Source organism: Apis laboriosa, unplaced genomic scaffold (assembly GCF_014066325.1).
Source record: "Apis laboriosa isolate Shangri-la unplaced genomic scaffold, ASM1406632v1 scaffold39_cov144, whole genome shotgun sequence".
In the NCBI taxonomy this organism is placed as follows: Eukaryota; Metazoa; Arthropoda; class Insecta; order Hymenoptera; family Apidae; genus Apis; species Apis laboriosa.
The window spans coordinates 553,149-577,969 of record NW_025223140.1 but is presented as its reverse complement, the minus strand read 5'-3'; the positions used below and the strand labels follow the sequence as shown (position 1 = coordinate 577,969).

The 24,821-nt window shown below is 17.8% G+C and overlaps 1 protein-coding gene and 1 long non-coding RNA gene across 3 annotated transcripts in view; both read right to left on the bottom strand.

Annotated features, from left to right (window-relative positions):
- The window catches only part of LOC122715624 (carbonic anhydrase 2-like), a 34,356-nt gene extending 9,866 nt beyond the window's left edge, over positions 1-24,490 (bottom strand). The window contains exons 1-3 of one of the 2 annotated variants that reach the window (XM_043937944.1): positions 24,279-24,490; positions 7,118-7,156; positions 4,652-4,813 (exon numbers count right to left, since the gene is read on the bottom strand). In XM_043937944.1, coding sequence (XP_043793879.1) covers positions 4,652-4,813; positions 7,118-7,156; positions 24,279-24,318 — 241 coding nt within the window. In that variant the 5' untranslated portion in view covers positions 24,319-24,490. Of the gene's footprint in view, positions 1-4,651; positions 4,814-7,117; positions 7,157-10,439; positions 10,786-24,278 lie in introns of those variants that run through there. The other variant, XM_043937945.1, reaches the window with a different exon arrangement.
- Positions 11,989-13,981, bottom strand: LOC122715625. The gene is made up of 3 exons (XR_006346871.1): positions 13,631-13,981; positions 12,106-12,154; positions 11,989-12,037 (listed from the first exon to the last, which is right to left on the bottom strand). It is a non-coding gene; the product is annotated as an uncharacterized LOC122715625 (long non-coding RNA).
- Positions 24,491-24,821: the final 331 nt, after the last annotated feature.

The following is a 24,821-nucleotide window of genomic DNA, read 5'->3' as shown; positions in this document are numbered from 1 at the left end:
AAATATACTCGGATATAAATAAAATATTTTATTTTAAATATTTAATAATAATTTCATTTTCTGTTCTTTGTTTATTTTTTATTTCTGAGTTTTTTATATATTATATCATATATTAAGTCATTTTATAAATAAATTTCCAGTTTCACTTACAAAAAATCATATATTCATCAATGTAAAATCAAATTATCGTATATACAACTGAAAAATTAAAATATTTATGTAATTTTGATAAACGATCAATAAACTAAAAAAACTTACTTTGCATTATACAATGATTGATTATATATACATTGATTATATATTGATTATATATCAATGTAAAATCAAATTATCGTATATACAATTGAAAAATTAAAATATTTATGTAATTTTGATAAACAAACGATCAATAAACTAAAAAAACTTACTTTGCATTATACAATGATTGATTATATATACATATATATACAATAATAATAGGAACCAGTGAATTATTTAATTAATTAAATATTAATATATTGCATTCATTATATTCTTCAATACCAACAAATTATCGGTTATTTTGTTAATTATAAAATTTTTTAAATAGCAAAGTTTTTGAAAATGGAAATTATGTAAATTAATAAATTTAAAATTAAATACTTTAAAAAAAATATCATATTTTTAATATTTAAAATAGATTTAATTTAATTTGAATTAAATTTAAGTTAGGTTTTTAGGATTAGATTTATGTTACATTACTTAATTTAAAGTTATCCCAAAATTAAACGAAACAATATCTTAAATTTAAATCTAGTTAATTAAATAATTTAATAATTATTTAATCACATTTTTTAATAAATAATAATAAATAAATATTATATATTATTTCATTTGAATTCTCCTTATATTATTGACTAAAAATTATATTAAAAAATTATATAATTTAAAAAATGCTAGTATTCGACTATCAAAATCATATTTGCGACGAAATAAATTTCTCTAACTATCATAGCACTAAATTCGATTTCCATATGGTGGAATTGAAATCCGTACTTTTTTCGAATTTTTTAATATAATAGCGGAAATATTTTCATTTATAAATCCAATTAAAACTTAGTAATACTTAATACTTAGTCAATAAAATTTAAAATATATCTGAAACCAGTCTAATCATATATTTAATCATATATTCTTATACATACTTTCCTCTATAATTAATTTTAATATAGATCAAGTAACATTATTTAATATTATTATTATTATGATTCAATAAAATTGAGATAGAAACAGTGTGGATCATCAGCGCTCCTTTTCTCTGTATAATTACCGTATTATTTTTTTTTATATTGAAATTAATGTTAAATTATGTAATTAATGTGTTAAATTAGTAATATGTTTTTAAAACCATATTACTTAGGGGATGAACTAATATAGAATAGCATGATAATATATCTTACAACAATAATATTATAATTAAAAATTTCTTATGGGAAGTATTTTCATATAAAATAATATTTTCTTACATTTGAATAAAATTCTAAATTAATAATAATAATATAAATTGATATTAAAATATATATTTGAAATATTATATACTATATAATATAATATATAATTATTATTTGAAAGAAAAGTTTATTTATAAAATTTTATATCACTCGAAAAAGAATTTATTTATTTAAAAAATTTTTCTTGCAGTTCTGTATTTTAATTTTATAATGATAATAATTTATATTTGATAATAATGATAATAATTTTATAATTTACAATACTTTCAAATGACATATAAATAATACTAACAATAAAAGCAATGCAATTGAAAACTAAACAGAAAGAATAACAAACAAATTATATTCTAATTATGTAAAATTTGTTATGTAAACAAATAGAAAAATATAAATAGAAAAATATAAGTTTCTTTTTATATAATTTTAATGAAATATCGTTTAAAAAAAAGTTTAAAAAAACTTGAAAATGACTTTGATTTTTTTTTTTTTTGAATAAAATTATATAATTTTTATTGTATTGACAACATTTATTATTTTCTATAAAAAAATATTAAAATATATATATATCGAAAAATCATTTAAAAAGTATTGTAGTTGGAGTTATATGTAAAATTATATGGAAATTATATTTAAAATTTATAGAGAAATATGAAAGAAAAGGAACATATGAAGCGATACTTTAATGCTCTTTGTATTTACAAATGATAAGTTAAAAAAATGAATCAATTTTTGATATATATAAATAACATATGTATAAATAACATAATGCTCTTTTAAACAGAAAATAACAAACTGTTTATTATTAGTAATTAGTGCATTAAAAATCATACAATTCCATTTAATTCTATCTTCTAATGGAATTTTTCTTTGAAAGTATATATTTAATTGTTTGTAATTAAAATTAATTTAAATTAAAATTAAGCAATGATAATTATTACAAGTTAGGATATTTAAAAAATTAATAATTATTCAAAAATTCATTAATTAAATTCATTAATAAATATTATTACAATGTTATTAATACAATAATATGTACAATATATATTATTGATTGAGATTTATATTTTATACTGTTCAAATTGTACTACTGTTCAATTTTAATTGTCTTAAGATTGTACAATAACAAACACGTTATTTATAAAACGAAAAAATAAATAGATTGAGTAAATGCAATTTTCATAAAAAATGACTCTAATTTTGTAAAATATTAATTCATTTGCGTCAAATATAAAAATATTTTCATAAAAATGCAAAAAGTTATTATCCATTTTTATTTCTATATTCTAATTAAAAAAAAAATACCTTTTTTTTATAAAAATTTCAATTAATAAAATAATAAAAGATATTTTATTTTATTGCATGACGAATATACTTGTTATTAAAAGAGTTTCATGATGAGTATATCATTAAATAGCATTAAAATACAAAGGTTATTTTCTATTCTATCTAGATACTTAAAAAAAAAATCTATTAGTATTTCTTTTATCAAAGCATAATGTATTTCTTTTATCAAACAACTTTTGTTAAAACATTTTTTTATAACATTTTTTCCTTAAAAGATATTTCATTGTTCATCATTTAGAATTAGATAAAACAGACATTCTATATGTAAATAATAATAAAAACCAATAATAATGAAAATGGATTTAAAATTTAAAAAAAAATAAGAGACAAACAAATTTATATTCTAGTTAAACAATGTCTTTCAGTAATGCAAATGAATATAAAAAATTTATATGTATATGTATATGTATTACCAAGAATGAAAATAATATTCAGGATGTTTAAAATTAAACATTAGAAAAGAAAATGAAAAGAAAATGAAAGAAAATGAATATATATATTTTTGAATTAAACGATGCAATATCTTTTAGTATGCATAAAAATAAGAACAGATATGTATATGGAATTATTGATTATTAAATCATCAGTATGTGCAATCATGGTTAGAGACATGGAATTCCAATATCATAAAATGGATATCCATTTAAATCAAGTTTATACTTATCTGATGCATATTTGTTGATATAATGTTCTTTGTTCTGAATACGGTTCGAATTATTATTTTGATCAACAAGATTTATTGTTCACATTTCTCTTTGTTAAATTTTCTCTCATGAAATTGCTTGATACAATAATTTTTTTAAAATCGAGGTTGATAATATTGATAAAAAAAATAATTGATGATTGAAAAAAAAAATTGATTTCTTAAAAATTTTGGTTTCGATAAAAGAGACTATATATATCGAATTTAATTTTTAAGAAATTAAACTTTTAATCAGCAATTTATTAATAAAATTGATATTTTTATTTTAATAATTTAAATATTATGATTATTAATATTTTAGTAATATTAATCGACAATATTATCAAATTTTATACATTATTAATTAACAAAGAGAAAAGTATTATATGCATTATAAGAAAAGATGAAAGTCTATAATATTATTATAATTATAATTATTACGATTATTGTCTATTGTAAGTTTAGTTTTCAATTGTTATCTATCATTAATAGCTATGAATATTTATTCAATTTTATATTCATTCTGTACATTTCTATACTTATATATATTTTAGTGTCTTATAAATATAGAAATGTACAATATCTTATTTATCTTGAATACTTATTATAAATATAAAAGAAAAGAAATATATGAAGCGATATTCTACAATATTTTTCACAGTCTTTTTATCTTTCATATGATAAGTTAAGAGCTTCAAGTTATAGTTCTTCAAGTTAAAACTTCCAAATTAAAAATTTTTTGGCATAAAGAGCTTAGTACTTTATTTTAAAAAAATAAAAAAATAATGAATTGTATAATAAAAATTATATAATTATATTAAAAAGAAAATAAAGTTGATCTTCATATGATTTCTGAAAAATTCAATTTATAAAAAAATTATTAATATTACATAATATATTTTTTTATATCAAATAATTTCTGTTTAAAACATTTCTTCATATAATTCATATTTTTCGAACGCGTTTCGAGATAAACCCGTCACACTGTATATAATTCATAGACGTTTTTCAATAATCATTTGTATATATGTATAATTATTTTTCATTGAAATAAAATTGAATTTACTTGAACAGCACTTTAACGATGTTAGACAATAGTTATTTTCGAATGTTTATTTACAAAGTTAATATTTTAACATTGCTATAACATTTATACCTGTATGGCCATTATTAATCATGTAAGCTACGTGGGAATTCTCTGTATCAGAAAATTGGAGTTTTGGAAAAGTCATGTTTGTGACATCCTTTTCTTCTATATCAATGGGTGACTGGAATTTTCCTACGCATTGTTTGTATTCATCGCCCCAATGCAATGGTCCTGTAAAAAGAATTTTTATACGTTTTTGCAATAATTAAAACATATTTAATATAAATTTAGTAAAATAAAAAAATTATCTTACATTAAATTATCTACATTAAAAATTTTATTGATTGTATTATGTTACAAAAAAATAAGAAAATTGAAAAGTTATAAATAAAAATAATAAATTAATATTAAAATTATCAACTATAATATGAATCTAAATATATATATATTGTACACTTGGACATATTACGAAAAAATTTATGAATCTCATTATTTTAAAATTATTTTTTATAGTTATTTGAAAAATATTTTATTTTTTATTATATAAAATTATTTACATAAAAAATAAATTAATGTATTTTCAATTATATAACTTATATTTATCACTTTAAATAAATTATTATTTGATATGATTATTTATTATTTGAATTTGATGAAAATGATTGGTTTTTTAATATCATTAAATATTATTATTACATATTTATTATTGTTATATTCATTATATATTTATTATATTTTCTATATTTATTTTAAATAATATTATTACTAAATAAAATTTCAATTAAAAAAATTATTTTCTCAAATAAATTCTTCAATGATCTATTATTATTATTCAATGATCAAATAAAAATAATGTAAAAACATAAAATATACAATTTATTAATATTAATATTTAATGTTAATAATATAATACATGTTTATAATATAATATAATAAATAATTATTTTCAAAAATTTTATTATTTCAATTGAATTTCAAATCTGGGATTATTATATAGATAACTAAAGTACATAAAAATAACTATATTCGATTTAACTGAAAATATTTAAAAATTTGGAAAAATATAATAAAAATATAATATGATATAAAAATATATTTCAAAAACAAAAATTATATAGATAAATACATTAAGTAGTTAATTTTTCTATAAATAGGCGTGAACATCATACATCATAATTTTGTAAATAGAATTATCTAATTTTTAATATATCAATTGATGTTATTTATTATTTTCTATAGAAAAATTTCTATAGGAAAATATTAGTTATTTATATCATAAAATTTGTAAATTATAATTATACTAAAATATTTATATCATAAAATTTATAACTAAGCTATAATTAGACTGCTGTTTATGTTATATATATATATATATATAACATAATGTATATGTATGTGTTTTATATATATTGTAATATGTTTATGTTATATATTATAATATATATATTATAATTTATATATATTATAATTTGAAGTTTATGAAACTTATACTATGAAAAAGGAGAGCATGAGTAATATCGAAGTATTCGCATGTTCATTGTCTTTCATAAGTTTTATAAATTTCAAATTATAATATCTTTTAAATTAATAATTTTATTTTAATATATAATTAATATATAATATAATTTTATTTTAATATATAATATATTTAAATATTTTATTTTACATATTTTAAATATTATATTTTATATAAATTTATGTTATTATATTTATATACATATATATATTTATATTTATATTTATATACATAAATATAATAATATAATACTTTTTAATACTTTTACTTATTTAATACTTTTTTGTAGAAAATAACAATTAATACATATTAAAAATGATACAATTCCGTTTAAAAATTAATATAACATACAAAAATATTAATATTGCATAATGTATTATATACACATACATTATTATATTATATTATATAAATAATTTTGAAATTTTTTCGTATTATTCGTATCGATTGTTTCCAATTAAACCGGACATAGTAATAGTATATGTACATATTTAATAATCTTTATTTGAATAAAATAAAGTCTTTAAATAAATATATAAATAATATTTTTAAATAAAAATTAATATTGATTTTAAATATAATAAAAAATATATATATACAAAATGAAAAATTAATATCGAGAGAATTTATGCATTTTTAATAATTACAAGAATAAAAAATCAATTTGACTTATTTTAATAATTCGTTACATTAAATAAAATTTAAAAAATTAATAACATTAAATTAATTTATTTAATTAATAAATTATTGGAAAGAAAAAGAATACTTCGTATTCATTACATAAATATTTTTGTCTAAATTGTAAATGAGATAGCGTTAAAATTAAAACGTTGTGAATGCAATGACGTTAAGAATGTGGTATTTGACATATGTTGACATGTGAAAAAAATAAATTGATCGCATTGAAACAGTAACAAGCATTTAGAGGTTTTTATATCTTTAAATTATAAATCATAAATAAATCTCTAGTAATTATGATTTTTTTTTCTGTGATTTCAGAGATTTCACAATTAACTTACCACTATTTCCATCGTAGCTGAAATTGCCGACAACCAACTCTGAAATAAAAACAAACAACAATTTGAGAAAACACAAACATATTCCATTTACATATTATTTATTAATCATTATACATCAATAAATGACTATGTTTGAACGAATTTCATTTCTAATTATAATATTATTCATTCTAATTATAACTTAAGCTATAATTAAACAACAATAATAAGAATCTCATTATGTTAATGCAACTTGAATCGTCATTTTCTAGTAGTCTATCTTATATCACGACACGAATACGAAAAAAAAATTTCCACGAACTATTGATGGTGCTCTTATTTGTTCATCTAAGCATCATCTGAATTGTAAAAAAATTATAGAAAATGTAGAATGGAAATATTTGTAATAATAAATTGCACAATGGTTATAGAAAATATAATATATTAATATTATATATTTTAATACTATATATAATAAATAATATATATAATATAATAATAATATAATATAATATAATAATATAATAATATAATATAATAATAATATATAATATATAATATATAATAAATAATAATAATATAAATTATTAATAAAAAATGTTTCTTTATTATATCTATTTTATTTTCGTAGTATCTTATTTTTAATATTTTTTTATATAATCATATGAAAACAAATTTTTATGGAGGAAATTTTATTTGAAATTTTTTGAAATAGATAATTTTAAATTTTTGAAATAGATAAATAGAAATAAATATATTTATTTCTTCAAATGATGCATTTTATGAATAAAATTTTCTTTAAAACAGAATTTAAATAAATAGTATTTTAAATATATATTTTAATAGCAATAAAAAAACTCATAGAAATACAATTCTGAAATAACTATTTTATTAAATTATAAGAAAATTATCTCGAATAAAAAATTTCCAATTTAAATTTTATTTTATACGATACGTATTACATGTATAATGTTTTAAAGTCACATTATTATATGTATTATATGTATTATATGTATTATATGTATAATAAGATATAAAACATAATCTTTACATATCGTGAAACTCAAAATATAAATTTTAGAAAAAAAATCCTCAAAAAATTTACATTTTTAAAAATATTAAATATAACTTAATAAACTTAATAACATTATTTTACTTTATTAAGTATTATTATTATTAATATTAATCAATTATTATATTTTTTTGGTAGATTTATAAAATAAAAATAATATAAAAATAGAATCATAATATAGATTTTCTATTCAATTATAGCAAATTAAAAATTTTTTGAATTTTTATTAGAACGAATTAAAAATATATGAACATGAGATTTTTAATTTTTATATTGAAATATATATTTTCTACTTTATTTTATTTTCTAATTTAATAATATTCCGTAAATAATAAATAATACTTCATAATTTAAGCATTAAATATATTTTCAAATTAATAATTTGGTTCCAGCATAAAATGAAATAATATTTGATTTAAGTGATTAAGATTTATTTGTTATTTGTAATAATATAAAAATTTTAGTTTTAAATATTTTATCTCAAATTATTTTAAATTATTTTAAAATAATGATATGAAATATGCTTAAACTTAATTGATTATTATTATAATAAATACATTAATGTATAAATACTTTTTATCTATATGTTATCGAATTTGTAAATATTAAATTTTTAAAATTAATTAAAAGTTTTAATAGAAATTGAGAAAATTTTGAATAAATTCAAAAATAAATTTAAATTTTAATAAAACATTTATATAACTTTGATTGATTATAAATAAAAACTAAAAAAAAAAATAATAAAATTCAAATAGTATAACCAGATGAATAGGTGAATTTCTTATAAAGAAATAAATTGAAAATATAAAATAATGATTTTTTGTTTGTTTTTTGAACCTTGTTTTTTAAAAAAATTAAGTTTCATAATTGTACAAATATAAATAAAACTTGCTAATTCTTGATTAAACACAAATGAATTAATGAAAGGAGGTCATTTTACATCTGAAAATAATATACAACAAGAAATATAAAATAAAATTTTATTGTTTAAATTCTGTTTTTAAGAAAAACGAGTTTATATATACAAATAAGAAATTTTGTAATCGATGAATTTTCAAATTCGATTTTTCTTGATAATAAGGAATAAACAATAAAATCTTATTTTATATTTTTCAGTTATTTTTATATCATATCAATACTTTCATATCAATAATTCATTATATTCCATCAAAAATAAAAGCCAATTTTATTTGCATTTAAAGAATTTTCAAAAAATGAAAAAAAATAAATAAAAAATTGCTATTTAATTGTTATTCTCGATTTATTAATTTTTTCATAAGGAATTTATATTCAATTGTATTATTCAAATTGACATTTTTTATTTCAAGAATTAATATTTTATTATTATTTACTAATAATAATAACTAAAGATTTAATAATAAATATAAAATTTATTAATTTAAAATTTTAATAAAAAAATATTTTTGAGATAATTTATCATTTGTATTATTTTATTTATCTCATTTTTAAAAAATATATTTATATCACATTCTAATTGAATCTCTTATACAATAAAAATTAATTTAAGATTTGTAATATACAAAGCATCAAATATATGAATATAATGTTGTGTAATATAATGTTGAAATTATTAAAATTTATAATATTCTAGACAACTTAATATATTCTTATATATTATTTTTATATATTTTTATATTCTTATATTTTAACTTATATATATATTATATATATATATATTACATATTAATATATTCATGATATACAGCAATGAACGCATAAAAAATTCTTTCTCTCTTTCTTAATAATTAAAATATAAAATATTTCATTTTTGTTTCTTTATATAATAAAGAACTAAAATGTGTATATATATATTTACATATCCAAAATATAAAAATTCTTATTATCTTTTATATATGTATAAATATAAGAAAAACTATTCTTATTTATATTATTGTTATCTTTTGAAAATTCTGAAAGGTCAAAACAAAGTAAAAGTTAATATATAAAAATATCAATTAATGAAACTTATTTATTAAGTAAGCAATTTAAGTTTACATTAAACGAAGCGAAACGGATATAAAATGAGACTGCTTCATCTCATATTTCCATCTTGCTAACCAAAATTTAAATTGCTTTATAATATATAATATACTAATTTAATAAATAAATATAAATTTTATATATATAAAACTTTTGTGTTTATTTATATTTCTAAAATCGATCTTCTAAAGTATTGTTTCACAAATATATTAGCACCCTATATATAGAGACTTCTTAGAAGAATCTAGGTTAGTCAGATCTGTTTTGCACCTTTATGGGAACTTCTTGACACTCTAGTGAAAGTCGATTTACGAAAGATTTACAAGTTGGTTTCCTTCTTGCATTAGATTCGTCACAGATGAATTAATCCTTTCCTTCACGATTAGGATACTAGTTCTTTTACGATTCAACAACGAGTATCGATTTCCTCCTACGAATTTGATTGCAATGATTATACCGTTACACGCGACATCAAAAACTTCTGATATATGTCTGGCTGACATGTTGCTGAATAATAAACTTGTTTAACGGACGCAACAAGGACATTGCATTTTTTTATCTATGAAAACTTATTATATGTTATATATGATAATTTCACATAACTTTTTCATTCTTTTTTTTTCTTGCTGTCTACTTTTTTAATTACTATTATTATCCAACAAAGATCTGTAAATCATTTGGAAAATTAATTTCCGATATTTATGTTATTACAATGATGAAATGAGACCGAAAAAAAATTGAAGATATTAATCTATCATTAATATAATAATAACTAATAATAATATATATAATATTTATTTATTTTTAAAACTCACAAAATTCGAATTCGAAACATTATAATCTCGAAATTTTTATTATATGTATTAACTCAAAATACATCTTTCTTTTTTTTTTAATATATCTATTTTTGTTGATTAAAATTTTGGCAAATTTTGATTTTTAGAATTTTTCATATTAATGAATATTATAAATAAATAATTGATAATCTTTTTAGTTTGTAAAGAATAAATTTTTATGTTTTCGAAGTTCGAAATATCAAAAATTTTTCATTTTCAAAAAATTTTGAAATTTCGAATATTTTATATTTAATAATTATGTTATCTAATATTTATGTTATTATTGTATAAGATAAAATTGATACATTATTATATAAGATAAAATTGAGAAAAAAAATAAACAAAAATATATAAATCTTCAAAGAAATAATAAAAAAAATAAAAAATAAGAATTGAGAAGAAAATAAAATAAGAAATAATTAAATTTTTAATTGAAGAATAATAATAATTGCAATGTATTCTTTTTATTACTATTATAACAAAATACATAATAGATAAAGCAAATAGAAAAAAGAAAATATCAGTTCAAATCATTAATTATGGATTAATTATATCTATCATATTTATTATATTATATGAAACAATTGAATTATATTTTATAAAATATGATTATAAATGTAAAAATAAAAAATAAAAAATAAATTAAATCAATGATTTAAAAAAATAATAATGAGAAAAATAAGAATAAAGCTTTTATTATCCGATAAAATTTATTTTAAATTTGTTAATTTTATTTAAATTTTTATATATTAAAATTTATATATTAATATAATTTTTATATATTAAAACTTGTATAAAATTGGCATAAAATAAATTTATAAATTATTTATTAGAAGTAAATAAATAGCAAATTTTAGTACTAATATATAATAAATTATCTAATTATTAAAAAGTAGATCACTAATTAAATTACAATTAATTATCTTTCATATTATTGACTTAAAATATTATTAAAAAATCAAATAATAAGATAACTCACCTTCTCCGATTAATTAATTAAATAACAATTTACTTCTCAAAATTTATTCTTCTCTAAACAAAAAAGGAAAGAAAAACAATCATAAAGTATATTGCTTTAAAATGCTCAAAATATCACAAACCTCGTTTTAAATTTAAAATTAAAGAAACCTTGTCTGAAAATGTCGTAATCTGAAAATATAGTATAAATATATATAAATAGTATATATATATATAAATATTAAAAGCATTCTTCTAATTTTTAATAATAATTCATCTTACTTCATCATTAATATTATTTGTTATTTATTAGTTATGTGTATAATTATAATATTAAAAAATTAAAAATTAAAAATTAAAAAATTATAAAAAAATAATAGAATAAAAAGAAATAAAAATAAAGAATATGATGTAAAATAAGAAAAAATATATATATTATATATTATATAACATTCATTATATATTCATATAATGTTTATTTCTTCACAAATTCTTATAAAATTATATGTTATCAAAAAGATATATATATATAATATCTAGATACTCATGATAATTTTGAAATTCCGAAAAGCAAATACATGTAAACCACTTCTAGAAATAAGATAATTATAAAATGTATTTTTTAAACTTGAAATATCAAATCTTATTTTAAATCTAAAATTAAAAAAAAATATCGGAAAATCTCATTAATTATATATAAATATTAAAAATATTCTTCTTAAAAAATTGAACGTTCTATAATAAAATATAATTTTAATAATTTATCTATAGTTCATTATATTTAATATAATATGGTTATTAATCGATGCAAAATTTGGAAAGATGATACAGGAAAAGCTGCGATTTTTTTATTACTAATATAATAATTTTCATTACAATAGGCGTCGCTTATCGATCGAATATCCAATGACGTCTAATCATATCAATTTTATATCTATAGGATGTATTTATAACTCAAAAATCTGATCATTCTTAAAAAATTGAACACATTTTATCAAATGCCAAGTACAACAATTTATGTACGAATAAGAATAAATAAATAGCAAAAGGATTCGATGTAATTAAAATTTGACATAACAATAAATATAACAATTGCTGTTATTTTAGACATGTTTCGAATGAAAAGAGGTCTCATTTAAGTATTAAGTTAAATTTAGAATTTAAAGCTGACCTCTTTAAGAAAACCGCCAATTTTGCAATTTTTTATAATTAAAAGTTTTATGAGACATTTTACAAATATCGGGTCAATTATATTAAACAGTTGATTTTTGAAACAGAAAAAACAATTATATTGTACATATTGTATATATAATATATATTGTATTATATTGTCATATATAGATAAAATGTATAATAATCTAATGTATAATAGTAAAAATCTTTTATTAATATCTTGGAAATTAATAAATATCTGAAACTAAAACTTTATATTTTATTTCGAAATTTATTCTTTTATCTTAAAAAAAAATAATAATAATAAAGGAATAAAAATAAACAATATGTTATATAAGTAAAAAAACAAAATAAAAAAAATAATATATATATTCATGAACATTTTTATATATCAGAAAAACTATATTTTTTAATAATGGGATAATATGGATTATTCATGATTTTAACAATAAATTTAAACAAAATAAGCCCTTTCCTTACATAAGGCAAACTTACGGCTTCTCGATTACAGGTTAATGAGTCAGTCTGTATGATAGATAAATCCTGTATATATGTATACATAATATGTGTATCTTGTACTTCCAAATCCTACACATATGCTTGACACGTGCGTCAAACGACGAACACGACTAATATATGACAATTTGTCCAGGATTGACATTATTTCCATTGGAATTTTCCAACCGTATGATCAAGCTATGTAGGAAATTCTTTTGTTGACGTTCAAGAACTATAAACTATATCTATAAATTATAAATTTAATCGAGCATCACCATTAAAGATCTCTGATGAGTTGCACCAGACAACTGTCCTAATATGCGAAATACTTATTGCACATGCGCACAATTGTTACTCATAAAATCTAAGCAATGTACAAGGACCACACTATGAAAACAAGAGTGTATCACAATCTTGAAGCAATCTTGTGTTTTATGGCAAGAAATTTTGTTTTTTTTTTTACACGAATAAAAAAGGAAGACCTTGCATTGATGATATCATTGCGCAGTATATTACTATATTGACTGATTAAACATTGCGTTAGCAATTTCTGAATGGGGAATAAAAATAAGAAAAAGTTGTATAAAATGATTGATATGTTTAATAAAAAATGTAGTTGGTAATAAGAATATTTCTAGTTAATCATTAAGAAATAATTATATATATTTGTATTTTTTTGTTTTTTTAAAATTATCGTAGAATATTCTATCATATGTAAATATACATTTTATATGCATATTAAATTTATTATAAAGGTTAAATCGAAAGGTTATCGAAAGATTAATAAGTTTGTTTCCTAACCATAAGATTTCTGAAATAATCATGAACATGATTTAAAAATATTCATATTCGTACATAATATATATATATTATAATATAAATTATTATGAGATATACATTTATGAGAAATATATATGTACATTTATAATTTATATAGATATTAAGCATATATAAAATTAAACTATTTAATATATGATCTTGTATTTGGTTTACTACATATAATGTATCAAGTATAGAAAATATAATTCAATATGAATGAATTTATAAAAATTGAAGAAAATTTTTAATAAAAAAAAAAATATTTTTTTTGCAAATCAATTATTATGACTTTACATGCTAAAAAAAATCTAAATGAAAATTAACATAATTAAAAATTATTTTTTTAATATTATTTAAATACTATATATATATATATATATATATATTTATCATTTATATTTTATTATTATATTATATTATTTACAATTTTATATTATATTATTTATATAATATTTTAAAATTTAATCTTTTATATGATTAAGAAAGATAAAAAATATCAGCTTATAAAAAATTAATTTATTCTTAAAAAATTATTAAGTATGAATATATCGAGTTAATATTATAACTTGAGTTGTGATTAATATAAATTATCAAATATAAAATATAAAATAAAATATCTTTCTAATTATTTAAAATAAAATAGAATGTATATATTATAGAATAAATAAATAATTTTAAGATATTTTAAATACTTGCTATTATATTAAATATAATATTTTATTCTATCTTATTTTAGATATTTAAGATAAACTAATTGTAAGATAAATAAGTTTTTTCTTAATCATATTTTTTCAATTTTAACAATGTAAAAATAAATCCACTGAAACATCGATTTGAACTGAAAGATTCATATTGGACAAATCTATTTTATTTAATTTTGATAAATGTAATATATGTTTTCCTTATCTAAAAATTTTTTATTTTTTTATCTTTTTTAATTATAAGGCGAAATAGATTAGATAAATATAACATTTTAATGCATTGTTATCGTAGAATTTAATATACATTTATAAAATGTTTATATTTTATAATTATAACGTTTATAATTTGTATTTATATATGAAATTGATAATATTTTCAATATTCACAATTATTTTAATTGTTTAAAAAATCATTAAAAATTTTCAAATTTACTTTGTTATTCAAATTATGCATTAACTTCAATCAAACAAAAACAGAATTAGAAGATTATTAAATACATTGTATCTATATTCGATTTCAATCAGTTGTTTCAATCTAGAATTTCATTTGTCGTTTATAATGGAAGATATCGTATTACATTTTTTCATATCGCATGTACTGATGCCAATACCGAGTAAAGGTACTTTTTAAATGAATATTGATTATTATATATCAAAGTTCGCCTTCTTATTTAAAAGTTTATTATACAACTCTAAAATCGATATGTCTATAATATTCGTTAATGTTGAATGGTTATAGATGAGTGGATGCTATCGCGAGACCCTGACAATATCGAAATATTATATGTATGTACATATACATTATTGAACGTGCTTTCTTACATATGCTTTGATGTAAATATCTCGTCCAATTCTAATAAATTAATCTTTTAAAGAATATCGATATAATAGTTAAAATATTATTAAGAGATATAAAATTTGTGTAAAAAATTTCATGTATTTTTAAATATTTTCTTTAAATAAATATAATTAAAAATATAAATTTTATACATATACAGATTATCTTCTAAATTATAGACTAAGAGATTATTCTACATGTAATAATCAAATCGAAAAGAAAGAAATTAAATTTGAAAATTTTTCAAATAAAAAATTTTTACAAATAAAATTAAATTGATTAATTTCTAATCAAATAATTAAGATTACGCGTGAAAATAAGCAAAAATATGTAAAATGAAATTTTATTCTTTTTTTTAAGAAAATCGAGATTATACATATACAATTAAGAAAATCTAATTCTTGAATTTTCAAATTTCTTTTTATAACTAATTTTTAAATAAAAAAATTAATTCTATAGATTTTGTTTATTTTCACATGAAGATAATCCTATAGTTCATTTATATCAAAAATTAATCAATTTTATTTGCACTCAAATTTTCGAACTTGATTCATTCAATAACAAAATCTCAAATAAAAATGAAAAAAATTTTTTTTTTTTTTTTCAATTCATTGTTGCATGTTGAATCATTCTTTAATTTATATTTTGTGAGATATTTTGTATTTTGAAAAAAAAATGAAAAAAAAAATAGAAATTGCATTAATATTTATTAATAGATAGATTTTATCCATATCATTTTTTTGTCTTAAATCTTACATAGTAAGGAAAAATAAACTGAATTTAATCGCTTGATAGGACTTTTGAATAGTTACTTCTCATCAATCAATGTCTTTCATTCTATTTTTTAATCCATTCAGAAATCCATCGAGTAAGTTAAAGAAAGAAAATATATTCTCTGGAATTCTACCTCTCTGAATAATGTTCACGATAAGGCTTGGGTTGCAAAAGTTAAACATGCATTACTATATATACAAAGTAATGAATTTAACTTTCTATTTACATATTACTTTGCACTCTTATTGTTTCTCAGAACAATCAGCACTTTGAAATATAATGTTAATAAATATATAATTACATATACATATATAATCATTAACTTATTGAATTCAACAGATCGAAAATTATAATTAGATTGATATTTTTGTGCAATAATATTTAATTAATAAAAATTATTTCTAATATACAAATTATTCTCAATATATAGTATTATTAAATGTTAATAATTTTTTTTTATATAAATTTAATTATACAAAATTTTTACAATTTAAATTGAAAAAACGACTTACAAGATATCAAGTAATACATTCTTCTATTCTTTCTACAAATAAACTATTTAAAATTTTTCCAATTTCCGATATTATCGTAAGTAAAAATTTTACTTATACTTTAATATTTATACTTTAATATATGATTAAATTTGTTTATAATATTCAATTATCATACAAATGAAAAATTATATTATTATCACAAGAAAAATATATTCATTTATGTTATTTGTAAAATATTATATTGTAAAATATGCAAAATATATATAATATAAAAAATATGTATTTGCATAAAAATCTGTACTTTAGTAACAATTATATAAAAAATTGAATTTATTCTTATTGCAATAGAATTTTGTTATCAGTTTGCATAGTAATAGATTTTATTTTCTATCGTAGTTTGTTTTTACTTTTACTCTTATTCTTATTAGCAAGAGCAATAAACATTTCTAAGTGAAGAATTAAAAATAAATAATTATATTATCATAGATTTATTATAGATTATTATAGATTTTATTTACTAATTATATTGACTATATCAGTTATATTGAAATTTTATTATAATTTATATATTTATAAAAAGAAAATAAATATTTTTTCTCGTTTTAATTTAATGATAATATTTTCAATAATTATGTATTCAATAATCACAAACAACTTTAAACTTTTTTATCTTCACATTTTTAATATATTTTTTTTTTATTTTATTTGCATTTAGAAAATATTTATTTTTAATTATATATATTTAATAGTATTTAATAGTTATTATTTATAGTAGATCATTTGAATAATTAACATGTATTAAAATTTTTTATATTTTCAAAATTTTTTCATAGATTTAAATTTTTTATATAATATAATATTTAATATAAATTAATCTTTAATATAATTACAAAAAATCTTTACCAAAAAATATTATTAAATTTGATTAAGAAAATATTAAAATATTTATATCATGAAAAATATGTATTATTGGTTAAAAATTTGGAATTATTTTTTTTCTTTTTTTTTTTTATCGAATCTTTCTTTTAATTTTGTTATTAATATAACATGAAATTAATATTCCAAATATCAATGAATCAATATTCATCAAATTTCACTTAATTTGATAGATTTTTGATGAATAAAATGATGAAACTTTTGACGATATAATAGCATTGTAAATTCTATTTTTTAAATACTTGGATTTTAAATTTTTGAGAATACACATTTGATGTACTACCAATTCAATAATTAGATCTAATTAACCACTCCCATCGTAATACATACATGCACCATGATTTTTCCGGCAATTTTTCTCTTCCTTTTTGATGAAAATTGCACAATATATAGTATATAACAAATCTACAAAAATATCCCGATGATATCGTTTATATACATTATATATATATATTTTTCTAGATAATATATGTACACATATATATGTATAATTTTTGCGATAATAGAAATAGAAATCGAATACAACGATTCCATAGTTTCGTTCATCGCACATATATTCTTCCGGAAAATTGTACATAACGTTACAGAGATTATTATACAAACGTTAGAATAACATTCTTTCTTTTTTTTAACGAATTAATAATTGCTAATTAGGTAGTTTATTTCAGTATTTTTTATTTTCCATTTCAATTACTTCCTTTATTGCTTGTTGGAAGTTAATTTCCTTTAAAATAGGTATATAACGTATGTTATCTAATACAGCGTTTCTCAACCTATGAACCCTATGAAAAAATCATTTATAATACCTTGATTCAGAAAATACCAATTCAATATGTACAAGATATGAACTCAATATAATTTTTAGATTGCTGTATCAAAAATTAAATTATACAGAGTAAAATCTTTTATCATTGAAATCAGCAAAAAAATTTTAAATAAAAAATATCATTATTTTTTTTAAAAAATGCATTTCTATAATGTTATGTCATTTACTATTATATATTATTAAATCTTATCAGTATATGATTACACGGAAGTCTAATACATCGCAGTGTTTCTCAATTTATAGATGCATTTCAATATTATACCATTTTTTAATGATAAAACATGAAAATTCCTAAATCAATCGAAACAAAACTTTGTATTACAGTATAATAACATTTTTTTAGTTAAAGATATCAGACTAATTATATCCGAAATCAATTAATCAGTTATTTGACCAGATTTATTATTATTCGATATTATAATAACAGATATCCGCTAATAACTTCTTTAATATTTTAATAGGAACAAAACTGAAATTGATTAAACATATCAATTGATATTTAATATTATATTTAACATTTATATATATATATATATATATATATATACTAAGAAAGAAATGTAATTAATTTAAAACTTTTTTGTATTTAAAATATTATATTTTGAAAAAATAAATTTTCAAATTTTTATTGTCTGTAGATTGTTTTTCTATAAATTAAAAATGCATGGGTAAAAATTAACCATAAATAATCGAAAAATTAATTATTAAAAAAAATTTTACTTATAACATGTAATAAATTTTTTAAAGAAATTGTAGAGGAAAAAAAGATAAACTTCTTATATTTTAAATTTTTATACATATACGAGACAGTTTAATGATATTAGAATTTTTGAATTTTTATTTTAATATGCATTGATGAAAAGATCAAGAATATAAATGTGTTAAAACTACAATCTTCATATAATTTGGATCATAGATTAATATAATTATAAACAAATATGATGAATTGTATACAAAAAGATATAAAAAAATATAAAAATTGGGAACTGCTGATCCAATTAAATGTATTAATTGTTTTCGTTGTTGTTAAAAGAAGAAAAAAATTAGAAAAAATGCTAAAAGATACGTTTGGAAGGGAGTTCAATATATCTTATTTTTCTTTTAAGAATGTTATGTAATATCTAAAAAATTTGTAAAACATTGTGATCTTAAAAAAGAAATACAGACTATGAAAAAATTTTTAAATATATACATTTGTGCCACGAGCGATTATTTTTATATTTCACATCAATAAAAAGTGTATTTCTAATATACAAATCAAGCGAAAGACTTCGTGAATTAATGTATGATGCGATGAGATGTTCTAAATTAACATCTTCATCGTTTCATTTTATAGAAAGTAATTTTATCGATATCTTTTTTCTTTAGAATAAATATGTCACTTTGAAAGAAAGTCAGCTTATATTTTAATAATAGAGATACTTTTTATCAAAAGATCGAATAAAGTCTTTTTTGCGATTTTTTGGCAGACTTAGCAAAATTTATTTATTTTCAAATAATAATTTAAAAATAATTATTTTAAACAATGCTATTATTATTATTATTATTGTTGTTGTTGTTATTGTTATTGTTATTGTTATTGTTATTGTTATTGTTATTGTTATTGTTATTGTTATTGTTATTGTTATTGTTATTGTTATTGTTATTGTTATTGTTATTGTTATTGTTATTGTTATTGTTATTGTTATTGTTATTGTTATTGTTATTTGATAAATAATATATCTTAAATGAAATTATGTTATTTGTTTAATTGAAAAAATTTGAAATAAGACATTTGAAAAAATAAAAATTGAAAAGTTATTATTTGAGAAAATAATATTTATTTTCTAATAGGAAGTTCTAAAATAACTATAGAATACTAACTATAAATGAGAGAGTACTAATAATAAATATAATAATTATAAATATGTAATAGTGTTACTATATTAATATTGCGAAGGTAATAATACAATTTATTAAATATAAATTAATAAATTAATTAAATATAATTTGATTCCGTATATTAAAAAACTACTATTTTCATTCAAAATAAATAACAAACAACATAAAAAATAACCAAATAATTGATTTCACATCAATAAAATGATTTTGTTAATAATAAATTATTTAAAAATTAAATAAAATTATATCATTTAAAAATTGTAAATACATTTATTTACTTTTCATATAATCAAATATTTTATGAAATATTTCAAAAATATATTATTTTATTTCGAAAATAAATTATTTTTCAAATAATTTTAAAAAGTAATTTTAAAATAATGTAATTTGAAATTTTTTTAAAACATTTTTTTAATGCGTCTGCAATTTTCTGCGTCACTCAATTGTTCCACTATCTACGATTAAAGTCATTCAATCGAAATTATTGCGGGCTATTGCGTCCTAGACATTATAGTGGCAAATATATTGTTTTTTTTATCCTCGATTTTGCAAACATTTATATTAACACATCGATTCTTCATACGAGAAAGATGCGATACGAGAAAGCAGATTTTATTTAACATTTTATTTTCTTGTAATTAAATGATTTATCATTTCATAAAATAGATTATTTGTTATTTGCTGTTGTTATTTCTTATTTGATTAAAAAAAAGTAATTGATTTCTTAAAATTCTATTATATTTACTTCTATTATTATTATATTTAATGTTCAATACTTGTTCTTAATACTAATTCAGGAATAAATTTTCAATAAATGTTATTTCCTCAAATAATTAATTTTCCAATTTCTTATTTTCTCAAATATTGCCTTGTCTCGCATTTTTTGAATTGATCAAATAAAAAATATAATATTAATTGAAATATATTATTTATTAAATAATAATTAGCATTAATGAATTAAAATAATCATTTTTAAATTGTTATTTAAAATTTTCTGTTTATGTTTGTTTGGAAATATTTATTTCATTAAGAAAGTTACAATTAAATATTGATAAATTATATAAAGTTTAAGAAATTACATTTCAAAGATTCGACTAATGTTAGATTTAATAAACAGGACAGATGATAATTTCGATTTCTTAAATGATAAATTGCGCTGATTAACCTTAAGCTCGCTCAAGAAACATCAAATTAACTCATCTTATTCTAATTATAAAACTGCCTACGATTGGTATGTTCTTCCAAATAATGGTAAAAATTCGGAGCACAACATTTGAAATTGAAACTATTTACATTGTTCGAAATGACAAATTTGTCTTAATTCTGATAACATTTGTTAATCATATCAGAATGATACTCGAAACGTTTACATTAACATGTAACAAACGTTAACATTCACACATATAGAAATTATTATATAAGATCACAGCAGATTAAAAAAGATAGATTATCAAAAATTGATTAAATCAACTTAAATCTTTTTTATATTATTATATATCTTTACTATTACTTTATTTTAATTTTTTAATAATAAAAAATAAATATAAGATTTAATAATATAAAAATAATATAAGATTTTAGCAAGATTAATTTATATTTTTCTTATATTTTTACAATTTTACTGTAACATTGTATTTTATCTTGAGACGGTATATAAGATATTAGTAAGATAATAGTTATAAAAAATAGATATAGTTAGATAAAAGTTATAAAAAATTGATTAAAATTTATTTTTTTTGTATAACTTTATGATAATAATATACTACATACTTTATATTTTATCTTTAAATAAATAAATAAATTATATAAAATCTGAGTAAAAGTAAAAAAAATAAATTATCGAAAATAGGTTAAAATTCATATTTCGCTAATATATTTCTCATTTCATGATAATAATTCTATTTTTAAATCGAAAAAAAGAATTTCTGTATTTTTCGGTATATAAGATAAATTTTATATCCGATTGCTATCAAAGAACAATGACAAAAATACAAATAAAACAAAACTATAAAATCTATTGGAATGTAAGTTTAGTATAATAGTATTTTAATCAAAATAAACGTTGAGGAACAGCAGTGGCGTAAATGAAGGTATTCACGATTTTGTTTATTTGCTTATGAATTCTAGAACTATTTTCGTTGGTGTTTAGCTTTCCTTTTTTGTGAATTTTATATAACGCTTTTACTTCTGATTCATGCAAATATATCTCGTTCAGGTGTGAATCTTTAATGTATATTCTAATTGTCATTTGCATACAGTGCTACACCACGATGCAACGGATTTGACCGAATTGAATAAGCAATCGGTTATTACGGGTCTCCTTATGAATTTTAAATAGTTTCGTGATATTAATAATTATTATTATATAGCAGTGAAAATGTATGATAACATATAATTAAAATATAATCATAATTGCTTTTTATTATATTTCTAATTTTTTTTATTCTTTATCCTTGGTTTTGAAAATGAATTGGTGATATTAAATTTTATAAGATTAATTTTTTTCTATATTATGATGTTATAACATTAAAATTGACATTATTTAAAAATTTATTTGACGAACATTAGATAAAGAAAGTTTAGAAACAAGTAAATTGTTGTATTTTCAATAACATTCTAAACATGTTTGTAAGTAGACAATCACTATTGGTTCATCATATCTTAATGTGTATTAAGTTTCAACTTTAATTATTGATATCGTTATCGGATAAAGTATAATATCATATCTTTAGGTATTCTATTTAATATCTATCCTTTATTGTCTTTTATAAATAAAATTATAATGACAACAATATTGCATCTTATGTAGATTATTATAAGTAATGTTAAATAATAATATAAAAAATTAAAAAAAAATATTGACATATTAATCAAAATTTTAGGAAGTTTATGTCACACTATTTTCATTAATCGAAATCTTAAGAATCTTAAAATTTTAAAAAAATCTTATCTTAAATTTCTTATTATAGCTATTGTTAAATTTCAAACTAAAATTTTTCTATAAAAATTTGTCAATATTTATATTACATTATAAATATTTTCTTAAAAAAGAAAATTCAAATTGAACTATTGCAATAATTTAAAATAAAAATTTTTCTATAAAAATTCTTCAGCATTTACAAGAATTTTCATTGAAAAATTTAATTTTAGCGACTTTAAATTTCCAAAAAATTTTGAATTAAAAATATCAATTATTATTAATATTCTCAATATAGTATAGTATAGTTTTCTATAAAAATTCTTTAATGTTTAAGTTACTAAAATATTTTTCGTATCTTTCTAAGTGAGATTCAAGTTTCATTGTGAATCACGAATGCCTAACCTTTTCGTGAATCACCGGCCCAAAAAGACAAAGAAAAGAAAAAAAGGAACTCACTCGACGACAATAGTACCAGTGTGAAGACTAAGAAAGCCATGACAAAAGCCAACTGTCACTTTTCACAAGTTCCCAAAGACTGTCCAAGTTCTACCGGTTCACCGATATATTAACTTCGAAATACGATTACTCTGTTACGGACGGTGGTCGACTGAGCAACTGCCGACTTGTCGACTATGTTAAATAAGAGACTACATATTTTATTTCGCGGTAGCCTATCGACTCTCACACTATGAGGCCCTCCCTCAGGTTTTCGAAGATTTATATATCTCATATTAAAAAAAAAACAATTTAATATTACAGATAGCCTAGTAAATGCGATAACGTGAAAGTTAAGAAGAGAATAAAAAGTGATTTCCGATGATTTATTAGCTTTAACTCGATAATTCCCAGTTCCAAAATTTGATACGGATATACTTTATGAAAATTTATATCATCCTTTCTTACATGTTTGATAACTTCATTGTTTACTATATATATTACTTCCTTTGTTTTAAATTAATGAAATATATAGTTTATAAATATATAGTTTATAAAATGAAT